Genomic DNA, 16,988 nt, shown 5'->3' with positions numbered 1-16,988 from the left:
ACAATCCCCAGAACAGATTCAACAGGAATTAAGAAAAGGGGAGGAAATTAATCAAATAATGTTAATATGCTAACTCATGGAATAATTCTAAGTGTTAGATGATAATAATCATCATTATTATTATCATCATATTAATCATGTGCCAAGATCTTGTACTAAAGGGCTTTATGAAATGCTCACAATAACCCTTATCAGGTAGGGTTCCCCCTATTACTGAAGAGGAAACCAGAAACTCAGAGAAGCTAAGGAACTTATCCAAGGTCACACAGCTCAGAAAACAGGAAAGACAGAGTCTGAATACAGGCAGTGTGACTCCAAAGTCTACACCTGATACCTGTTAGCTCTACAGTCTCACTATTTTCAAAGTGCCTTTGACCCTTCACGTTCAATTTACATTTAAATGAGGAAAATGGTAAAACTGCAATATTTCAGAGGGCAAATGTAAATTACTCTTTAGAGAAGGAGTTCACAAAGTACAGTGGGCTACCTGAGTAGTCCTAGAGACCACAGGGCTTGCAAACCTAAAATATTTACCATCTGGCCTCTAAGGAAAAGCTTGCCAACCCGTTTTATTAGTTTTAAAAGTAACTTGGGTCCAGAAAAGAACTTCGTGAAAGTGAAGACTTCTTTCCCCTTCCATTTAAAAAATATTCCTAGGCACTAAACTGCTTTTTAAAGTTTGAATAATTCTGCTATTTCATTAGCTAAAAAGATCTATTTTCCTATTTTCCTCCCTCCCAGTAATATATAATTCAGCTCAAGATACTTACAGCCAACTAAAATATGTTTATTATTGGATATCAGAAAGAAGTATGTCTTTCTACTTGAATTATTTAATTTGCTCCAACTGAGAAATATCGCATCCTATTTGGACAATTTCTACAAATAATTAATTTTAAGAGATGAACAAATCAGTCTATTACCAATAGTTTTTATCGATAATACAATTTCTACCAAATCCCTTGCTCTAAATTATTACCTAAAAATAGTGTTATGTACACAGTATATATTTAATGTTTTTAAAATGACATAAAAATGCAATATGCTTATTATTAAGGAATAAAACAAGTATCTAACCAAGTATATTTGCCAATTGTTAGCTGCTCAGGAAACCTAAGTTTCCTGAATCTGCGGCTACTAGATGGTGCTGGTTGTGAGAATTTCATTTTGCCACAGTTTACATTATTTGTTGCATGAGGAATCCCAGAAATGTTAAGTCCTACTTAAGCAACACTGCTTTGTTACAACTCAGAATTCCGAGTATAAGTGCTACCTTCACATTCTTGCTCTCCTCAATAGTTGTCAAATATCGAAGGCCAGGAGAAATTCAAAGGTAATCAGAGCAAAAAGACACATTACATAAAATCTTTGGGCCCGCTCTTGTTAGCATTAACCAAATTTGCTTACTTTAAATCAGACTTTTACTGAGTTAAATCAACTGATGAATTGTGTTAAGAGTTCAGCATTATCCTAGGTGCTCTGAGAACAGAGATTTTGTGATAGAAATAGCCTATTAAACAGTAAGAATGAAAGCCAAAGTAAATAGTGTTTCATCTGTGAAATGTTTTAAATTGTTAAGAGAATAATTATTGGGACTAAAATGGTTATGGAAGGCTTCACAGAGGTGACAACTGAACTGGGCTTTCAGGATGAGTGGAAATTAGGCAGAGAAAAGGGAAGAGAGATATTTCAGAGGGTAGGTATAAAATAAGTAAAGCCACACAAATAAGAATTACAGTAACGTGGAAAGGAAGATAATTACTATTTAATGATTATTTTTAAAAGAGTAACAATACTTTTTATGATTTGGACTTCAAATATTTTCTATAAATTATAAATGGGCTTGTACCCTTCAGAATGACCATATTCCTTACTACTATGAGATGTTTATGAGCCATCAGAAACATGATAGAACAAAAGCACAGATAATGTCTCATTTAGCAAATTAATTTTCACTAGAACACAACAATGTTACTGAATCTAAAAAAAGGAGATACACTAAGTGGTCCTGTCACCTATATATACTATGACTGATATACAGAAATCTACTGACTTACAAACCAGGTGAGTCCATTAATTCACTAAAAAAGGCTTGCCACTCCAATTCCAAATTTGTCTTCAGGTAGTTCTAAAGGTCTCCAGGTCTCAAGAATATTATTCAGGTCACACTAAGGGCTCTTCCTAATATTTTTCTATAGTGAACACAAGTTTAAAAATTTTTGACTAACTAAAAGCATTTACTAAAATGTGGTTTCAGTATTTTTCCATTTTTTATTTATCAAAAATACGTAGAAGAACTTTTGATAAACATACCTACTGTCCACAAACTGAACGGATATAAATCCAGGCAAAATCAAAGAAACTTGAGGTTTAGTTAGCCTGTGTAGCATTATGTGGGAAGAGATGCTTTTTGACTTTTTGAAGACCTCAATCACAACTTTCCAGAACACCTAAAAGTCTAGTGACCCCCAGACTGGGAACCACAGGTAATCTGTCTGTTGTGTGGTTCATTCTGCCTGACTCAAGTCAATCTGGCATCTGTGTTCCTGCAACTCCCTGTCACTTTCACTTCAACTGACTTCGAAAGGTTCCTAATTGTCGCTCTACTTGCCAGCACTTTTCCAGATGTGTTCTCTTATTAGAAAGAACAAGTTTCTCTTTTTACTTCTAGTCGAAATGTTTTTAATTTATCACTACATAAAAAAATCTGATTCACATTTACTTTTACATTTCTAATAGAAGTCTAGCCAGAAACTTTGGTATAAACCCAACAATCATTAAGCTAAGGCATGAACACCATTTTAAATCTTGGAGCTCTCAGTCACCAGACTGAACCAATCAAAAAGGTATCACCTGAACTCTGGATGCCGTTCTACCACCTCTGATTATTGCCCAAATTTTCAAATTTGATGCTTTAGAATAATTTCAAAAAGGCTTCTGCTAAGGTCTCCCTTTCCATGCTTACATTCAATCATCAATTTACAGGCGAGTCTCTTAACAATCAGTTTATCTGCATCTTGTCTGAGTAGTTCATTATTTTCAAATATCACAGGTAACAGTCAAGCCTTGAAAACAATGCTGCATATTAATAAAATTTAAAACCACTAGTTGAGGTTGAAAATACTTTTTCTGTATAGTAAACATTTATACTAGCATTTAATACTATCTGATTTAACCTGTAATGAAAACGGCTTAATTTATAACAAACAGTTGGAAATAATTGGTGCGTTTTTAATGGGCAGGATAATCACCATAAATTATGGAAAAGTTAAAAAGAAACAGTCTACAACAGCACTTATCTTCAAGCAAAGTAAATTATAAAATAAAGCAATAAATTTGCTCTCATGTCTACTGTATAAAATAAAATCTGTAAATATAAATTCCCAGAGATCAGTTCTCTTGTTTCTTCTATACTGCAGAGCTCTTGATCATGTATCAGTTACTACTCATTTATCACCTTAGCAGGATTTTAAGGGAATTATCTGTCAGGCCCTATACAGGATTCTCATTTACCAAAACAATCCTAGGCCATATGAGAAAAGAACAGAGATGCAAGCCTCCCTTAACTGATCTAGGCAACAAGAAATCCTGTCGCTCAAAAAACATACTACCATACTTGTAACAGGGGTTCCTTCTCCCCAGTTAGATTAGCTTTTCTTTGCACATTAAGTCTATCTGCATTAAGGGCCAAGGCCTTGGCTCAAAATAAGCTGTGCATCATAGGCTAATTTCTATTCAAATGTTTCTTTCCAGTAGCATGTATAGTCAAGGGTATCCCTTGGTTAAAATAATGCCAGTGGAAAAGGTATCAAAAATGATCAAGTTAAAAGGCAAACACACACACATATACACACACATTTTGAAAAATGTTTTCTCCAAAAGATCAAGTTAAAAGACAAAAGAAAAAAAATCTTTTGAAATATAATTAAAACTTGGAATATCATGTAAAAAGCTCAAAGTTGAAGGACAGGAAACAAGATGGAAATCTACACATAGGAATTACTTTCTTCCTGCTTCCCCAAAAAACATAAAATTATTTACCTCAATGATTTAAAACCATAATAACCTTCATCATTTAATTTTTAAATGTTCATATTGAATTTTTAAATGTTCATGGAGTATTTTTTCCAGATATTTATTTATCTAGGTTATTATTTAAAAAGAACTTCCAAGGAATCAGTTATCTTACCAATTTCAAAAGATGAAAAAAATGAAGAGTAAGACAATATCAGGTTAACATATTAATATAAATACAGAACAATGCACGTTATTCTACATCAGCAATTCTTCTAAAAGTTTCATATGGGTTTTAATGCATGAATTGAAATTAACATATCCTAAATAACCCCATACATAATTTTGTTGACTATCAATGTAACAGAAGTCTATTTATCCCTTAGTAACAAACTTGCTGTTCCCTTAATATTTCCCCTAGCTGTATACCATGAAACATTAGTCCCTAGAAGGTATTTCATGGAAGAAGCGTTTTGTTGCTAAACAAATCTGGAAAACCCTGCACACTTTGACTTCTCTTAGAGATTCACAATGCACATGCATATATTAAGGTCTGAGAAATCCTAGGGAAAAGAAAAGAAGCTTGCTTGTTTTATTTATACCAGCTTTCCCCCACACATACTTAACAACAAAACCCTTTGTTGGGGACAACCCTGGAAACTAATATTTCACAGACATATTTGAGAGAAACTGGCTTCTCCAATTATATTTCCAGAACTGTTGAATAATACCTTGCATTTTGTACCAAGAATAATAACAATACCTCCACTGGATGCTTTTATGTTTGCTTCTCGGATGCTACCATTTTCAGATCTTCCAGGGTAGGTAAAAACTTTAAAAAATCTTTCAAGACTATCTATGTGAAGAACGCTCCTTTATACGTACCTTTCTATAAGGCTTGTCACTTTCAGATCCGGGATCTGTTGCTCTAAATGCCGTTTCTCCAGGTGAACCTTAAAGATAAATATGCAGTCCTTTAAATTCTCCAGTGAAGTCAATAGCCTAAACTAAATTCCAAATTATGTTTAGTCGGTTGAAAGATAAAAGGATTTTTAGAGCAAAAATCACTTTTTGGAAAGCTATTCTTATTTTAAGGAACACAGTGGTAACCTAAGAAAAAAATTTTCAAAACCATTATAGGACATGTTTAACTGATTTTTTAAAATATCACTGAAAATTACAATAAAAAATAAGGCAATCTTTGATAAGGATTATTTTACATGAGAGTACTTACAGTTCAGCCATACACTACTGCCATTACAGACCATATACAGTAAAAAAAATTAAATTAAAAATGTCAACTGTGACAGGACAGATGAGACAAACTAAAATGACTTTCGTTTCAATTATCAGAAACAGATCAGGTTCAAGAAAATATTTTGGTTACCCAAACTTTCTTTTTAATAGCTTTAATCTTATAATATAGACACATATTTAGGAATTTTAGTTTTACCACAAAGAATTATTTTATTATTTCCACCTAAAGGATAATGAATTTGCCCAATATAATTCTGACATTTTAAAATTTAGCATAAGCAATATTATAAATTTGGTCTGCAATTTTATTTGCAGCTAGTTTATTAGATGCATTTAAAAGGCATGTTAAGATCAGCAAAAATATCTGTTTACACACCTAACAAGAGAAGTAGGTCAGAAGCTTCTATGACTTCACTAACCAATTTGTGACCTGTGAAAAATCAGCAAAGGGGGAAATAGAAATGTAAAATTTAACAATGAGCAAACAAAGATTTCTGAGACCTCAGATTTATATCAGGATAGGGCAGAATTGGGCAAATACACCAGGATTAGCCTTAGTAAATTCTACTCACTATGGTCCGTTATAATTAAATTTGTTTTAAAATCACCAAATCGGCTCTAACCAACTATGAACAGCAAACACATAGGAAGTATCATCTACTTGTCAAGAACAAGTGATTTATTTTTCCCTCACTGACTAAAGCCAAGCATGTTTAAGTTCTTGCAAATTTTCATTTTCTTGGGCCAAACAAAAATTAAAACCACGGGGACTTCCCTGGTGGTCCAGTGGTTAAGACTCTGTGCTTCCACTGCAAGGGGCACAGGTTTGAACCCTGGTCAGGGAACTAAGATCCCGTGTGCCGCATGGCACTGCCAAAAAAATAAAAATACATTAAAAAAATAGTAAAACCACAGAGCAACAAAACTTCGTGTTTATCCTTTTACCAAAAACCTGGCTTTTATTTGTACTACATATTTTCATTTAAAAGATGGAAATAGGGACTTCCCTGTTGGTGCAGTGGCTGAGAATCCACCTACCAATGCAGGGGACATAGGTTCGAGCCCTGATCCGGGAAGATCTCACATGCCGTGGAGCAACTAAGCCCGTGAGCCACAACTACTGAGCCCACATACCACAACTACTGAAGCCCACGTGCCTAGAGCCCATGCTCCGCAACAAAAGAAGCCACCGCAATGAAAAGCCCACCTGCCGCAAGGAAGAGTAGCCCCCGCTCGCCGCAACTAGAGAAAGCCATGAAGACCCAATGCAGCCAAAAATAAATAAACAAAATAAATAAATTTATTTTAAAAAATGTTAATTTAAAATAATTAATAAATAAATAAAAGATGGAAATAAACAAATGAATACATTTTAAGTATTTTTCCTCTGTGTTTCCCGACATTTTAAACGAGATCAAACACACGTCCTTCCTTACCTGTGGTGAAAAAGTCCTTCAATAAGCTGAGGCTTTCAACAATCTTGTCAAAGTCGGGTGCCAATTTTGCAAGGTCCTCTGAATCAGGAAGGGCTTTTCTAATTTTCTCTGGAGAAGAGAAAAGAAATAGTCTCAAAATAAGAATCTGACTACTGAAACATTCATACAATTTAAATAATCATATATAAACTTAAATGTTTTTTTCCATTTTTCTCCCTATTCCAACTATAACTGCTACATATATCTGAAACAATGTGTTATTCTGATGATCTTCTACAAGCCATGAAAATTTTTAAAAAAAGACTCACCAAACATACGGTTTAGAGGGTTATCTTTGATTTATAAGTTAAATGCCTTGAGACAGAAACACTGTATAAATGTTAACACTGGATTGGAAACAGAAGTATTTTTTGCGAGGAAGTCACAGCAGAAAGGCAATGAATCAAAGAAAAAAGAAAAATCTTTTGTAGCACCTGACCTGAATTCAAAAAAAAGTGATGAAATCCCAGTTCAAGTTTAAGAACAGAATTCCATTACTTTTCTCTCTCCTTTTGTATTCCCTAGGAAGACTTACACTTGTTACCACTTCAAAAAAACTGTCTCTGAACCCAAGACAAGCCATTACTTTATTATTGCTAGCTTTATTTATAAAGTGATCAAGTATTTATTTTTGTTTACAAATACTCAACAATTTTGTCAAAGTTTGGTACAACTTTACAGTGTCTTCTGAATTAGGAAAGGCTTTTCTAATTTTCTCTGGAGAAGATAAAACACAAAGTTTCTCAAAACAAGAATATGTATTAGGTCTTATTCTAAGTGCTATAAAAGCATTAACTTGTTTAATCTTCATGTCAATGCTACAAAACAGTTCTCATCAACCACATTTTACAGACGATGAATGGGGCACAGAGGTTAAGTAACAGGACCTGCACATACAGCAAAGTGGGAGAGCCAGGTTTAAGCCTAGACAGTCTAGCTTCAGAACCCAGGCTTGCAGCCACTACAGTGTGGGATTAGTGAATGCATACTGTTAAAAGCTCTTCTCATAGGTGTTAGAAAAGTAATTTGAAGGAGTGCTTTTCCTGTAAATATCTTTGTCAATGCAACAATTTTATCTTTAAGACAGTGCTGTGAATAGTGCATGCAGAGATTAAACCCACCCCCATATACACCTAAGCTAAAGTCTAAAAAATGTCTACACAAAGTCTTAAAAAAGAGCCCTGAGGAAAATAATTTCATCAGAAAAAATCTTTTTCTAAAGATCACCATGAGTTACTGGCAATCGTAACTATCAAATATACTTTTTTTCTCATCTATCTATTATTTGAAAAAGGGAACAATGAAAGACTAACAGGAGAAATCACTCTGGACACTAGCAGGCTTTTAAGGAACCTGGTTACAAAAAGTAGAGGTAACCAAGGTACTCAATCAAAGGGAGCTATTAGGTGAAGCACAGTGCATCTGTTCTGGGTAACATCATACAACATTGAAAATGATATTCAAGAAGGCTGCTCGGCAGAGTAGAAAATGCTGACAAATGTGTTAAGTAGCAAAAGACAAGATAGCAGAGTGTATGTTCACTATGACTATATAATTCTTAAAAAGGAAAGTAAAATATTAACCACATACACAAAATAGGTACAGTTAAAAGAAACTGATCCCTAAGGATAGTGGCAGTTCTGTTAAAACTGATGAACTAGTGGATAATTTTTTTTCTTACCAATTTTTTTCTGCTATTCTATTACTTTTATCATTAAAATAAAACTGCTACAACCAGCCATCAAAAAATCTACAAACATGGTGGTGTGATGAATTGGGAGACTGGGATTGACATATATAAACTAATGCGTATAAAACAGATAACTAATAAGAACCTGCTGTATAAAAAAAAAAATCTACAAACAACAAATGCTGGAGAGGGTGTGGAGAAAAGGGAACCCTCTTGCACTGTTGGTGGGAATGTAAATTGATACAGCCACTATGGAGAACAGTATGGAGGTTCCTTAAAAAACTAAAAATAGAACTACCATATGACCCAGCAATCCCACTACTGGGCATATACCCAGAGAAAACCATAATTCAAAAAGACACATGCACCCCAATGTTCACTGCAGCACTATTTACAATAGCCAGGACATGGAAGCAACCTAAGTGTCCATCGACAGATGAATGGATAAAGAAGATGTGGCACATATATACAATGGAATATTACTCAGCCATAAAAAGAAACAAAACTAGTTATCTGTAGTGAGGTGGATGAACCTAGAGTCTGTCATACACAGTGAATTAAGTCAGAAAGAGAAAAACAAATACCATATGCTAACACATTAATATCATATATATGGAATCTAAACAGAAAAAAAGGTTCTAATGAACCTAGGGGCAGGACAGGAATAAAGACGCAGACGTAGAGAATGGACTTAAGGACACGGGGAGGGGGAAGGGTAAGATGGGACGAAGTGAGAGAGTAGTACTGACATATATACACTACCAAATGTAAAATAGATAGCTAGTGGGAAGCAGCCGCATAGCACAGGGAGATCAGCTCGGTGCTTTGTGACCACCTAGAGGGGTGGGATAGGGAGGGTGGGAGGGAGGCGTAAGAGGGAGGGGATATGGGGATATATGTATATGTATAGCGGATTCACTTTGTCATATAGCAGAAACTAACAGACCATTGTAAAGCAATTATACTCCAATAAAGATGTCAAAAAAACCCCCAAACTGCTACAACCTTAAACTTAGAGTTAAGGAGCTATCTCAATACAACTATTTCTCTTTCCTAAAGATACAACCAAGAAAAGTATTTTAATGTTGATACAAACCCAAATCGATATACTCATCAATCTCCCATACAATGTCAGGCACAATCCATTTATAGTCACTAAGGTCAGGGATCATGTCTTTCCACTGATCAAAAGTCTGAAAGATAAGAAAGTATGCCAATCAAATGATCTGAATGCCATATTAAATATAAAAAAATATATTTAAATTTATTTTGTTAAAACATGCTAAGCTACTAAGAGCAATGTATTATGTTCAAAATTTTTAGAAACAAAGTGGCCTCTGCTTTTCTAAAAATAAATTAGCAGACAAGCATATAAAACATGTAAATGTTCCTTTACTAAATACAGAAAATGGAAAAATTCAAAATGTACTCCTATTTCAAATGGGTTTCATGATTTGGCTTTAAACAACACGGAGGAATACAAGGAAGACAGACCAGGGATCAGGATACCCCGCCTTTGGTCCCAGAGCTGTCACAAAGTACTTGCATGAGCATGCCACTTACTTCCCTGCCTGTGCTACTAAATGGCAAAGCTGAAAATCAAACCTAAGTGTTCGTACTCCCAGACCAGTGCTCCTTCCATTAGGTCATTTTCATCTCTTATAATAACTAAGATTCAGAGAGCATTTCCCTATTAGCACCATTAAAACAATTTAGCACATAATAGAGACACACAATAAATGTTTAAACATCTAATTACATTCTACTGCACTAAAGAAAAACGACATATGCTAAGAAACTTTAAAACAATCATGCTGGAATAACTGGAAAAGCAGTAGGAAAGTTAACCTCACCTTTTTGGCTGTATAGCCACCCCCAACAGCAGATCCGAGTATGAGATAACGAAGTTTTAAGAGTCTTGCAGCTAATCTCGCTGGCCAAAAATTTCTGTGGGGCTGGTAGCCATATTTAATTGGAGAAAGTTTCAGTTTGCGTAAAGGAAGGTTAGTTAGAGAGGAGAACTGCTGAAATGAGGTCCTGGAGTGGGGTCTTTGAAGCTTTAAGATAGGATGATGCGAATGATAAATACTTCGTGAAACCAGATGCAGTTTTTGTAGTGGTAAGCTTCCTTTTGTTCCAGAGCTGTGTTTCACTAAGGACTGGCAGACCTCACTGAAAGAAAAACAGGTGTGGAAGAAATATCAGATGGGGAAACAATGCAAAGGAAATGATATAAAAGAGCAATATGCAAAAGGGAAAACACACAGGCACACATGACCAATCACACTGTGTCTTAGGATAGCCCACAGTTACTAACCATTTACTGTGTGCCAGGCACTGCTGCAGCAGGAGCTAACTCATTTGATCCTGCTGATAATCCTATAATAAAAGTACTAGTATCTTCCCCATTTTACCAACGAGGAAAAGGCGGACAGACATAAGTAAGTTGCTGAAGTCCCCACTGACATAAGGAGTAAAGGAAGGATTCAAACCTAGGCAGTGGGACTCCAGAGCCTGTCCCCTAATTTACTATATGTGGGCTATGATCCTGGTCCAAGAAATCAAAACTGAAATCAAAAAAGGTAGAGACTTATTTTATTAACTACTGACAGCTATTTGCTGTCAGTAAAGTTGAAAACAAAATATCTTTGTATAGTGACATATCCGAACTAAACTCATCATGGTAATCATTTTGAAATGGTATAGAAATACCAAATCACCATGTTGTGTAATAGGAACTAACACAGTGTTGTAGGTCAATTATACTTCAAAAACAAACAAACACACATAGAAAAGAGATCAGATTTGTGGTTACCAGAGGAAGGGGGTGGCAGAAGGGGGAATTGAATGAAGGCAGTCAAAAGGTACAAATTTAGAGTTCTAAGATAAATAAATACTAAGACTGTAATGTACAACATGATAAATACAATTAACAGGCTGTATGTTATATATGAAAGTTAAGACAGTAAATCCTGAGAATTCTCATCACAAAAAATATTTTTTTCTATTTCTTTAATTTTGTATCTATATGAGTCAACGGCTGTTCACTAAACTTATTATGGTCATCATTTCATGACGTATGTAAGTCAAATCACTATGCTATACATCTTAAACCTATACAGTGCTGTATGTCAATTATACCTCAATAAAACTGGAAGAAAAGATGTGCTGTAATAGCAAAAAATGTTACCACTTAAATATCTAATATTAAGAACATAAATTTATAAACTATGGAACATAAACAAAAGAATACTGAGAATACTGTGTATAGCCATTAAAGTGATAAAGATGAAGACCATGTAGATATACGAAAAGATTTCATGTAATGTTAGGCTAAAATGGTGGTATGAAAATAAATGTGAATTATGGATGCACCTATACAAACAAAGGCGTGTAAACTTTTACTTTTAAGCACAAAAGTTCCAGTAGCTTATAACATCTATTCTTTGCCCTCTCATCTATGTTTCACAATCCTGAGATGGTCCAGGAATGGAAATTAAGGAAAAATTATTAACACCTCATGTACCTGGCTCCCCAGAAAAAGAAAGAAAGAAGGGGGGGGAATACCCCAAAGAGAAAAGAATCTAAATGCACGTGTTACTATCTGAACTCTTCCCTCCTGTCCTTCCTGGCTGAGAATGAAAGTCTCCTACCAACAAACATACGCCTGATTATCTTATTCAACACACCATCATAGTGCTTACTATGGGCCAGGCCCCATACTAAAGAATAAATTTTTAATTCATTTAATTACACGGGAGTAGAAATATCTTAAGGAAAAGGAATCAAGGAACATTGAAATAATGTTGTGAAGGACAGTGAGGGGAAAGGGGTACCTAACTGCCAGGCATGATGTCAGATGTTTACACAAATGCTTCTGTTAACTCTCAGAAAAACCCAGTAAGGTAAGTATCCTTATTTGACCAACTTGCTTTTTTTAAACTGTGTCTTGCCTAAGGTAGAATGACTAGTGAATGGTGGAAAAGGAATTTGAATATATACTTCTATATATTAGGCCAAACTAAAAATCAAATGTGATGCAAAACAAGGCTCCCCGACCCCAACCCCAGAAATCATCTATTCACACTCATCCATCATCTCCTTTTAATCTATGTACTGTTTCCTAGCATGTTATTATTTTTTCAACAAGTTTATGCAAATATTTATTGCACCTAAATAAATGTTGGCCATTGGTCTTCTGACATGTCTATGAGCACATATTTAGATATATATGTCAAAGAATGTTTATTTATTAAAGAGTAAGAATTTAAATGTACTCCTTCATAACATGCATAGGAACTACATCAAAAGACAAACTCCAGAACTTGGGGCATCTGACCTTACACATCTCTACTTCTGCAGGCAGCTGAACTGTGCTATCAACATAAGACATTTTAAGTCATGACTACAGAGTCAAGAGTAACTTTAGAAACAATTTAGCCGACAGCATCCAATTGAATAAACAATTATCAGTTGATAATTAGTTGGTTGGAAACTCAATTCTTAAAGTTTTTCCTACATATCTTAATTGCTCCAACAAAGTACACTATTTTCTGCAAAGTCTTTTCTTATTTAAAGAAAATTAGATATATTTCCCCAGTAAATACTGAGTAGAAATAAAAAGGTTGTAAATAACTTAGTTCAGTACCAAGGGCTGTGGATTTACTCAGAAATTAAAATTCCATGACATTAGAAGTAACTTATTCAATTATTCTAACTGACTGAAACTTCAACTATTGTATGCCATTCAGTTCTAAATTTAGATTCAAATTAACCTTCATAAAACAAATGGATCCCCTCACTTATAAACACTATAAATTACACCACTTAAAAACATTCCGAAAAAAATTCAAGACAGGTGTTTAGAGACTGAGTTAATTCAGGAAAACCAAGTTTTTCCAACCTTTCTTGATGTATGTTACTTCTCATCAAATGCCTGCAACAATGAGTTAAACCTGAAAATATCTAAGGATACTAGAACTCAGCTACGTGTAAAGATTAAAGTCAAATTTAATTTCATTAAAATGCACATAGTAACCCATAGAAATGTAAATACTTCTATGATTTTCGGTTTAGAATTAACGCAGACCAGGGCAACAATAACACAGTGATTAGAAAGGTGGTGCTACATTCACCACCTCACATCCAAAAAGCAAGTCTCCCTTCCTAAACACTGAAAAAAGCTGCTATTTAGAGAATATCTCTAATCACCATCTCTGACACTACATGTATGCGTCACCGCTCCAGATCTGACTCCAAATCATGTTCACTCAGCGTACTAAGGAAAGAGGCAGAGTCCCCTTCACCCCGAGAGAGGAGCTCAGGTACCTGCAAAAACAATGTAAGCTGGCATGGAGGCAGAAGCAAAAGACAGTGAGAATTAAAAGATGCGGCAAGGATGACACATGGTTAGAGTCATAGAGCCCGGACAGAAACAAGAAGCCACCACAGACAGAGATAACAGCGAGGACAGAAGGGTGAAAGGGGCAGGCACAAAAGGACAATAGAAAAGGCCAAGACTGAAAAAAAAGCGCCCAGAATCTTCCGAGGGGCATGGGAACACGGACAGGGGCCAGTACGGGGGCCAGCACCTAGGTAAGCCTAGTCAGGGCTCCTGTCACTCCGGGTCCTCAAAAATATCTCGGAACCCTCCAACTGCTCTCTGCTTGGCCTGAGAGTTACCTGCACATTCTGGATGTCGTGATGGGACAACCTCGTTTTCTGGAGGCCCCGGAAATAACGGGGCCAGGTCGGAGCCCGCACTTACCAGGCCACGGCAGCCCGGCGTAGTCGCCACATCCCGCCGGCGAGGAGGTCACACAGGCGCCGAGGCGGCCGGGAGGAGCCCCGGTGTCAGCCCCAGTCCGGCTCCTACTCCAGGAATGACCGAAGAAGAGGCCCTCGGCAACAAGGGCACAGAGCAGCCAGTGCGGACCTCCCAATTGCGAATGGACTTCCGTGAGAGCCTGCTCGGCACCCGTACTCGGTCCGTCGGGCAAACCTCCACCCCACCCCTCTTCCTAGGAGGGCAGCACAAACGGTCCGGGGGAGGATTCACGCATGTGCTCAAAACCTCTATAGGAACCATAGTATTTTCCCCTCCCCTCCCCTCTCTCCTCCCCTCTCCCCACCCCGCCCCGCCCCGCCCCTCCCTTTTTGTTTCCAGAGTGGAATGGTGGATTCGTGCCTCTCTGGTTAAAGACTTGGGGAGGGGAGGGGTCGAGGTGTGGGGCAGGGGCTGAAGGGCGAGAAATACGGAGTGATAAATTCTTACTGGGTGGCTACCATTTGGAAAATTTGATATTGCAGGAGCATAGAGGAAACTAGGGAATACAAAATGAATACAGTACAGGGGTAGAGTAATAGAACAGAGTAATGAAAACCCACGGCTGCCCCTTTGCCCTACTCCTTTGTTTGGCCTCTTTGTTTACGAAGTACTTTCATATTCTTAGAGCAATCTCCGGAGGCTGGAGAAGTTAAATGCTTTAGAATCTCTGAAGGTCAGATCTAAGAGGGGTCATGAATTAGGAGACATAAGGGCTTGGGACAAGCTTGTGCAGTTTATAAAGGCGTCACAAATGATTTTGTTCGTTTACTCCTTAACCGGCTTTCATCTGGCTTTTAATCACACTAATTTGTTGAAATTGCTGTTGTCAAAGCCTCCAACAATTCCATATTGCCAGTGGTCACTGGACCGCTCCGCGTTCAGCTCAGAATATCGGATCTCAGCACACTCCTTAATCGTCTTCCCTCTCCTGGCTTTCAGGACATCACATTCACCTTTTCTCAAGGACCTGCTACTCCCCAGTCTCCTTTGCCATTTCCTCCTCCCAGCCTCTAAACGTAAGATCTCTTGAGATCCTGGACCCCTTCTCTTCTCTGTCTGCATTATCTCTCTAAGTAGTCTAGGTCAGTTCTGTGACTTTAAATACCCTTTTCCCATTCCAACTCTTATCATTTTATGTTTTATGTGAAAACGGACCCATACAAGGGATGTGGCCTGTGGAAGGTAGTGAAGTCAATTAGTGGCCCAATATCAGAGGGCTGGGTATGCCCACTTCATTTTAAGAACTCCACCCCTGGCACATGCTACACACAAAATTCCTTTCCCGTAATCATCAGACTCATAAGACAGTGTGCATCCATTCACAGTAACACCAAATATAGACCCAGCCTATGGTAGTAAACTTCCCAAATGAAGGACTCTGGGATTTTCTTTATTATATTTAGTGTGGTGACTTTTAATGGCACATACAAATGGGAACTTGCTATACTGATCTGTACAAAATGTAGGTTTTCCCAGGATTGTAGACTTATGCAAAAATTCCTTTGTTACTGTTAATTCGAGTTGTTTTATGGGAAAAAAAGTGGAAACCAAATAATGGCAACTCCTTCCATATATGGGTTATCTTTACATCTTACAAAGTCCTTGTTTTGTGATTCTATGTCTAGGCATTTAGCCTACTGAATCTGTTCTCCGAAAAACTGGGTTCTCCTCTTGGGGGGTGTCAAGCCAAAAGACACAACTAAGCCAAAGTTCAGGAGAAGGAAGGACTTATTCCTTGCAGCAAGTGAAGAGAAAACTGGGAATCTCCCAAAGCAGTGATTCCTCCAACAGCAAAATTTGGGAAGTTGTAAGCTAAGGGAACGTGCATGTTTATGAAGGGGTTGGGCAGTCAACAGAGTACAAGCTTGAGTTGATTGGAGTCACACAGGTCAGAAAAGGTCAACATCATCATCCCTTAGGTGCCAGTTGATCTGGTGGTTGAGGCTTCAGGCTAATCTTTACCAGTGAAGCGGAACTGGGAGTCTTTACAACAGATATATTCTCTTTGCTATTGTTACTTCTCTTGCCTGATAACAGTTGTTTGTTTCTGCATTCTTTAGTTCCCTTAAGATCGTTAATTACTGAGACCTGAGGACAAGCATTGTGGCCAGGCTGAGATCACACAATGGCTTTGGCCCAAAATGCCTTCTCTAATGCCATGAAAGCCATACGTATTTTCTTTCTCCAGACCCTACACCTCATCTGCTTACAAGGCATGCAAAGATGTATACATGCTGTTTCTTTCTGCATTGTATGAAGTTGCAAAAGATTGGAATCAACATCATTAAAAGATAAACTGACTCAATAAAAATTTTAAAGGTTTACTTGATCAAAAATTATTCAAATCAAGCAGTACCAAGCTGTAACAGGGAAGACCCAATTTTGACTCCATGCTGGATCTGTTTCTTTGACTTTAACCTTTACTTTTCATTGCTTTTGTTATTATAATCATACATAATGGCCTGCCTCAGAACCCTGCCCTTTTGACTCCATGCTGGATCTGTTTCTTTGACTTTAACCTTTACTTTTCATTGCTTTTGTTATTATAATCATACATAATGGCCTGCCTCAGGGAACCCTGCCCCTCTGCCTGAATGTTAAACTGAAGTGCCTTCCTTTGTTCAGCTCACAGGGAGACAATCTGACCCTGCCCACCTGTGAATGGCTGCAGGAAAGAAGAAATTAACATACCCCGCCTCAATGCAGGCCATGGGAGGAGATGTTT

At 37.0% G+C, this 16,988-nt stretch overlaps 1 protein-coding gene across 1 annotated transcript in view; it reads right to left on the bottom strand.

The window, feature by feature from the left end:
• OPA1 (OPA1 mitochondrial dynamin like GTPase) overlaps nt 1-14,235 on the bottom strand; it is a 105,046-nt gene extending 90,811 nt beyond the window's left edge. Inside the window, 6 exon segments of the mRNA XM_007457597.1 lie at nt 4,900-4,967; nt 5,648-5,701; nt 6,708-6,815; nt 9,533-9,629; nt 10,290-10,608; nt 14,204-14,235. Of these exon segments, the coding sequence (XP_007457659.1) occupies nt 4,900-4,967; nt 5,648-5,701; nt 6,708-6,815; nt 9,533-9,629; nt 10,290-10,608; nt 14,204-14,235 (678 nt within the window).
• Between the last annotated feature and the right edge of the window lie 2,753 nt (nt 14,236-16,988).

Source organism: Lipotes vexillifer, unplaced genomic scaffold, assembly GCF_000442215.2.
Source record: "Lipotes vexillifer unplaced genomic scaffold, Lipotes_vexillifer_v1.1 scaffold425, whole genome shotgun sequence".
NCBI classification, from domain to species: Eukaryota; Metazoa; Chordata; class Mammalia; order Artiodactyla; family Lipotidae; genus Lipotes; species Lipotes vexillifer.
Note: the sequence above shows the minus strand (reverse complement) of the source record. Positions and strands in the feature narration are given on the sequence as shown.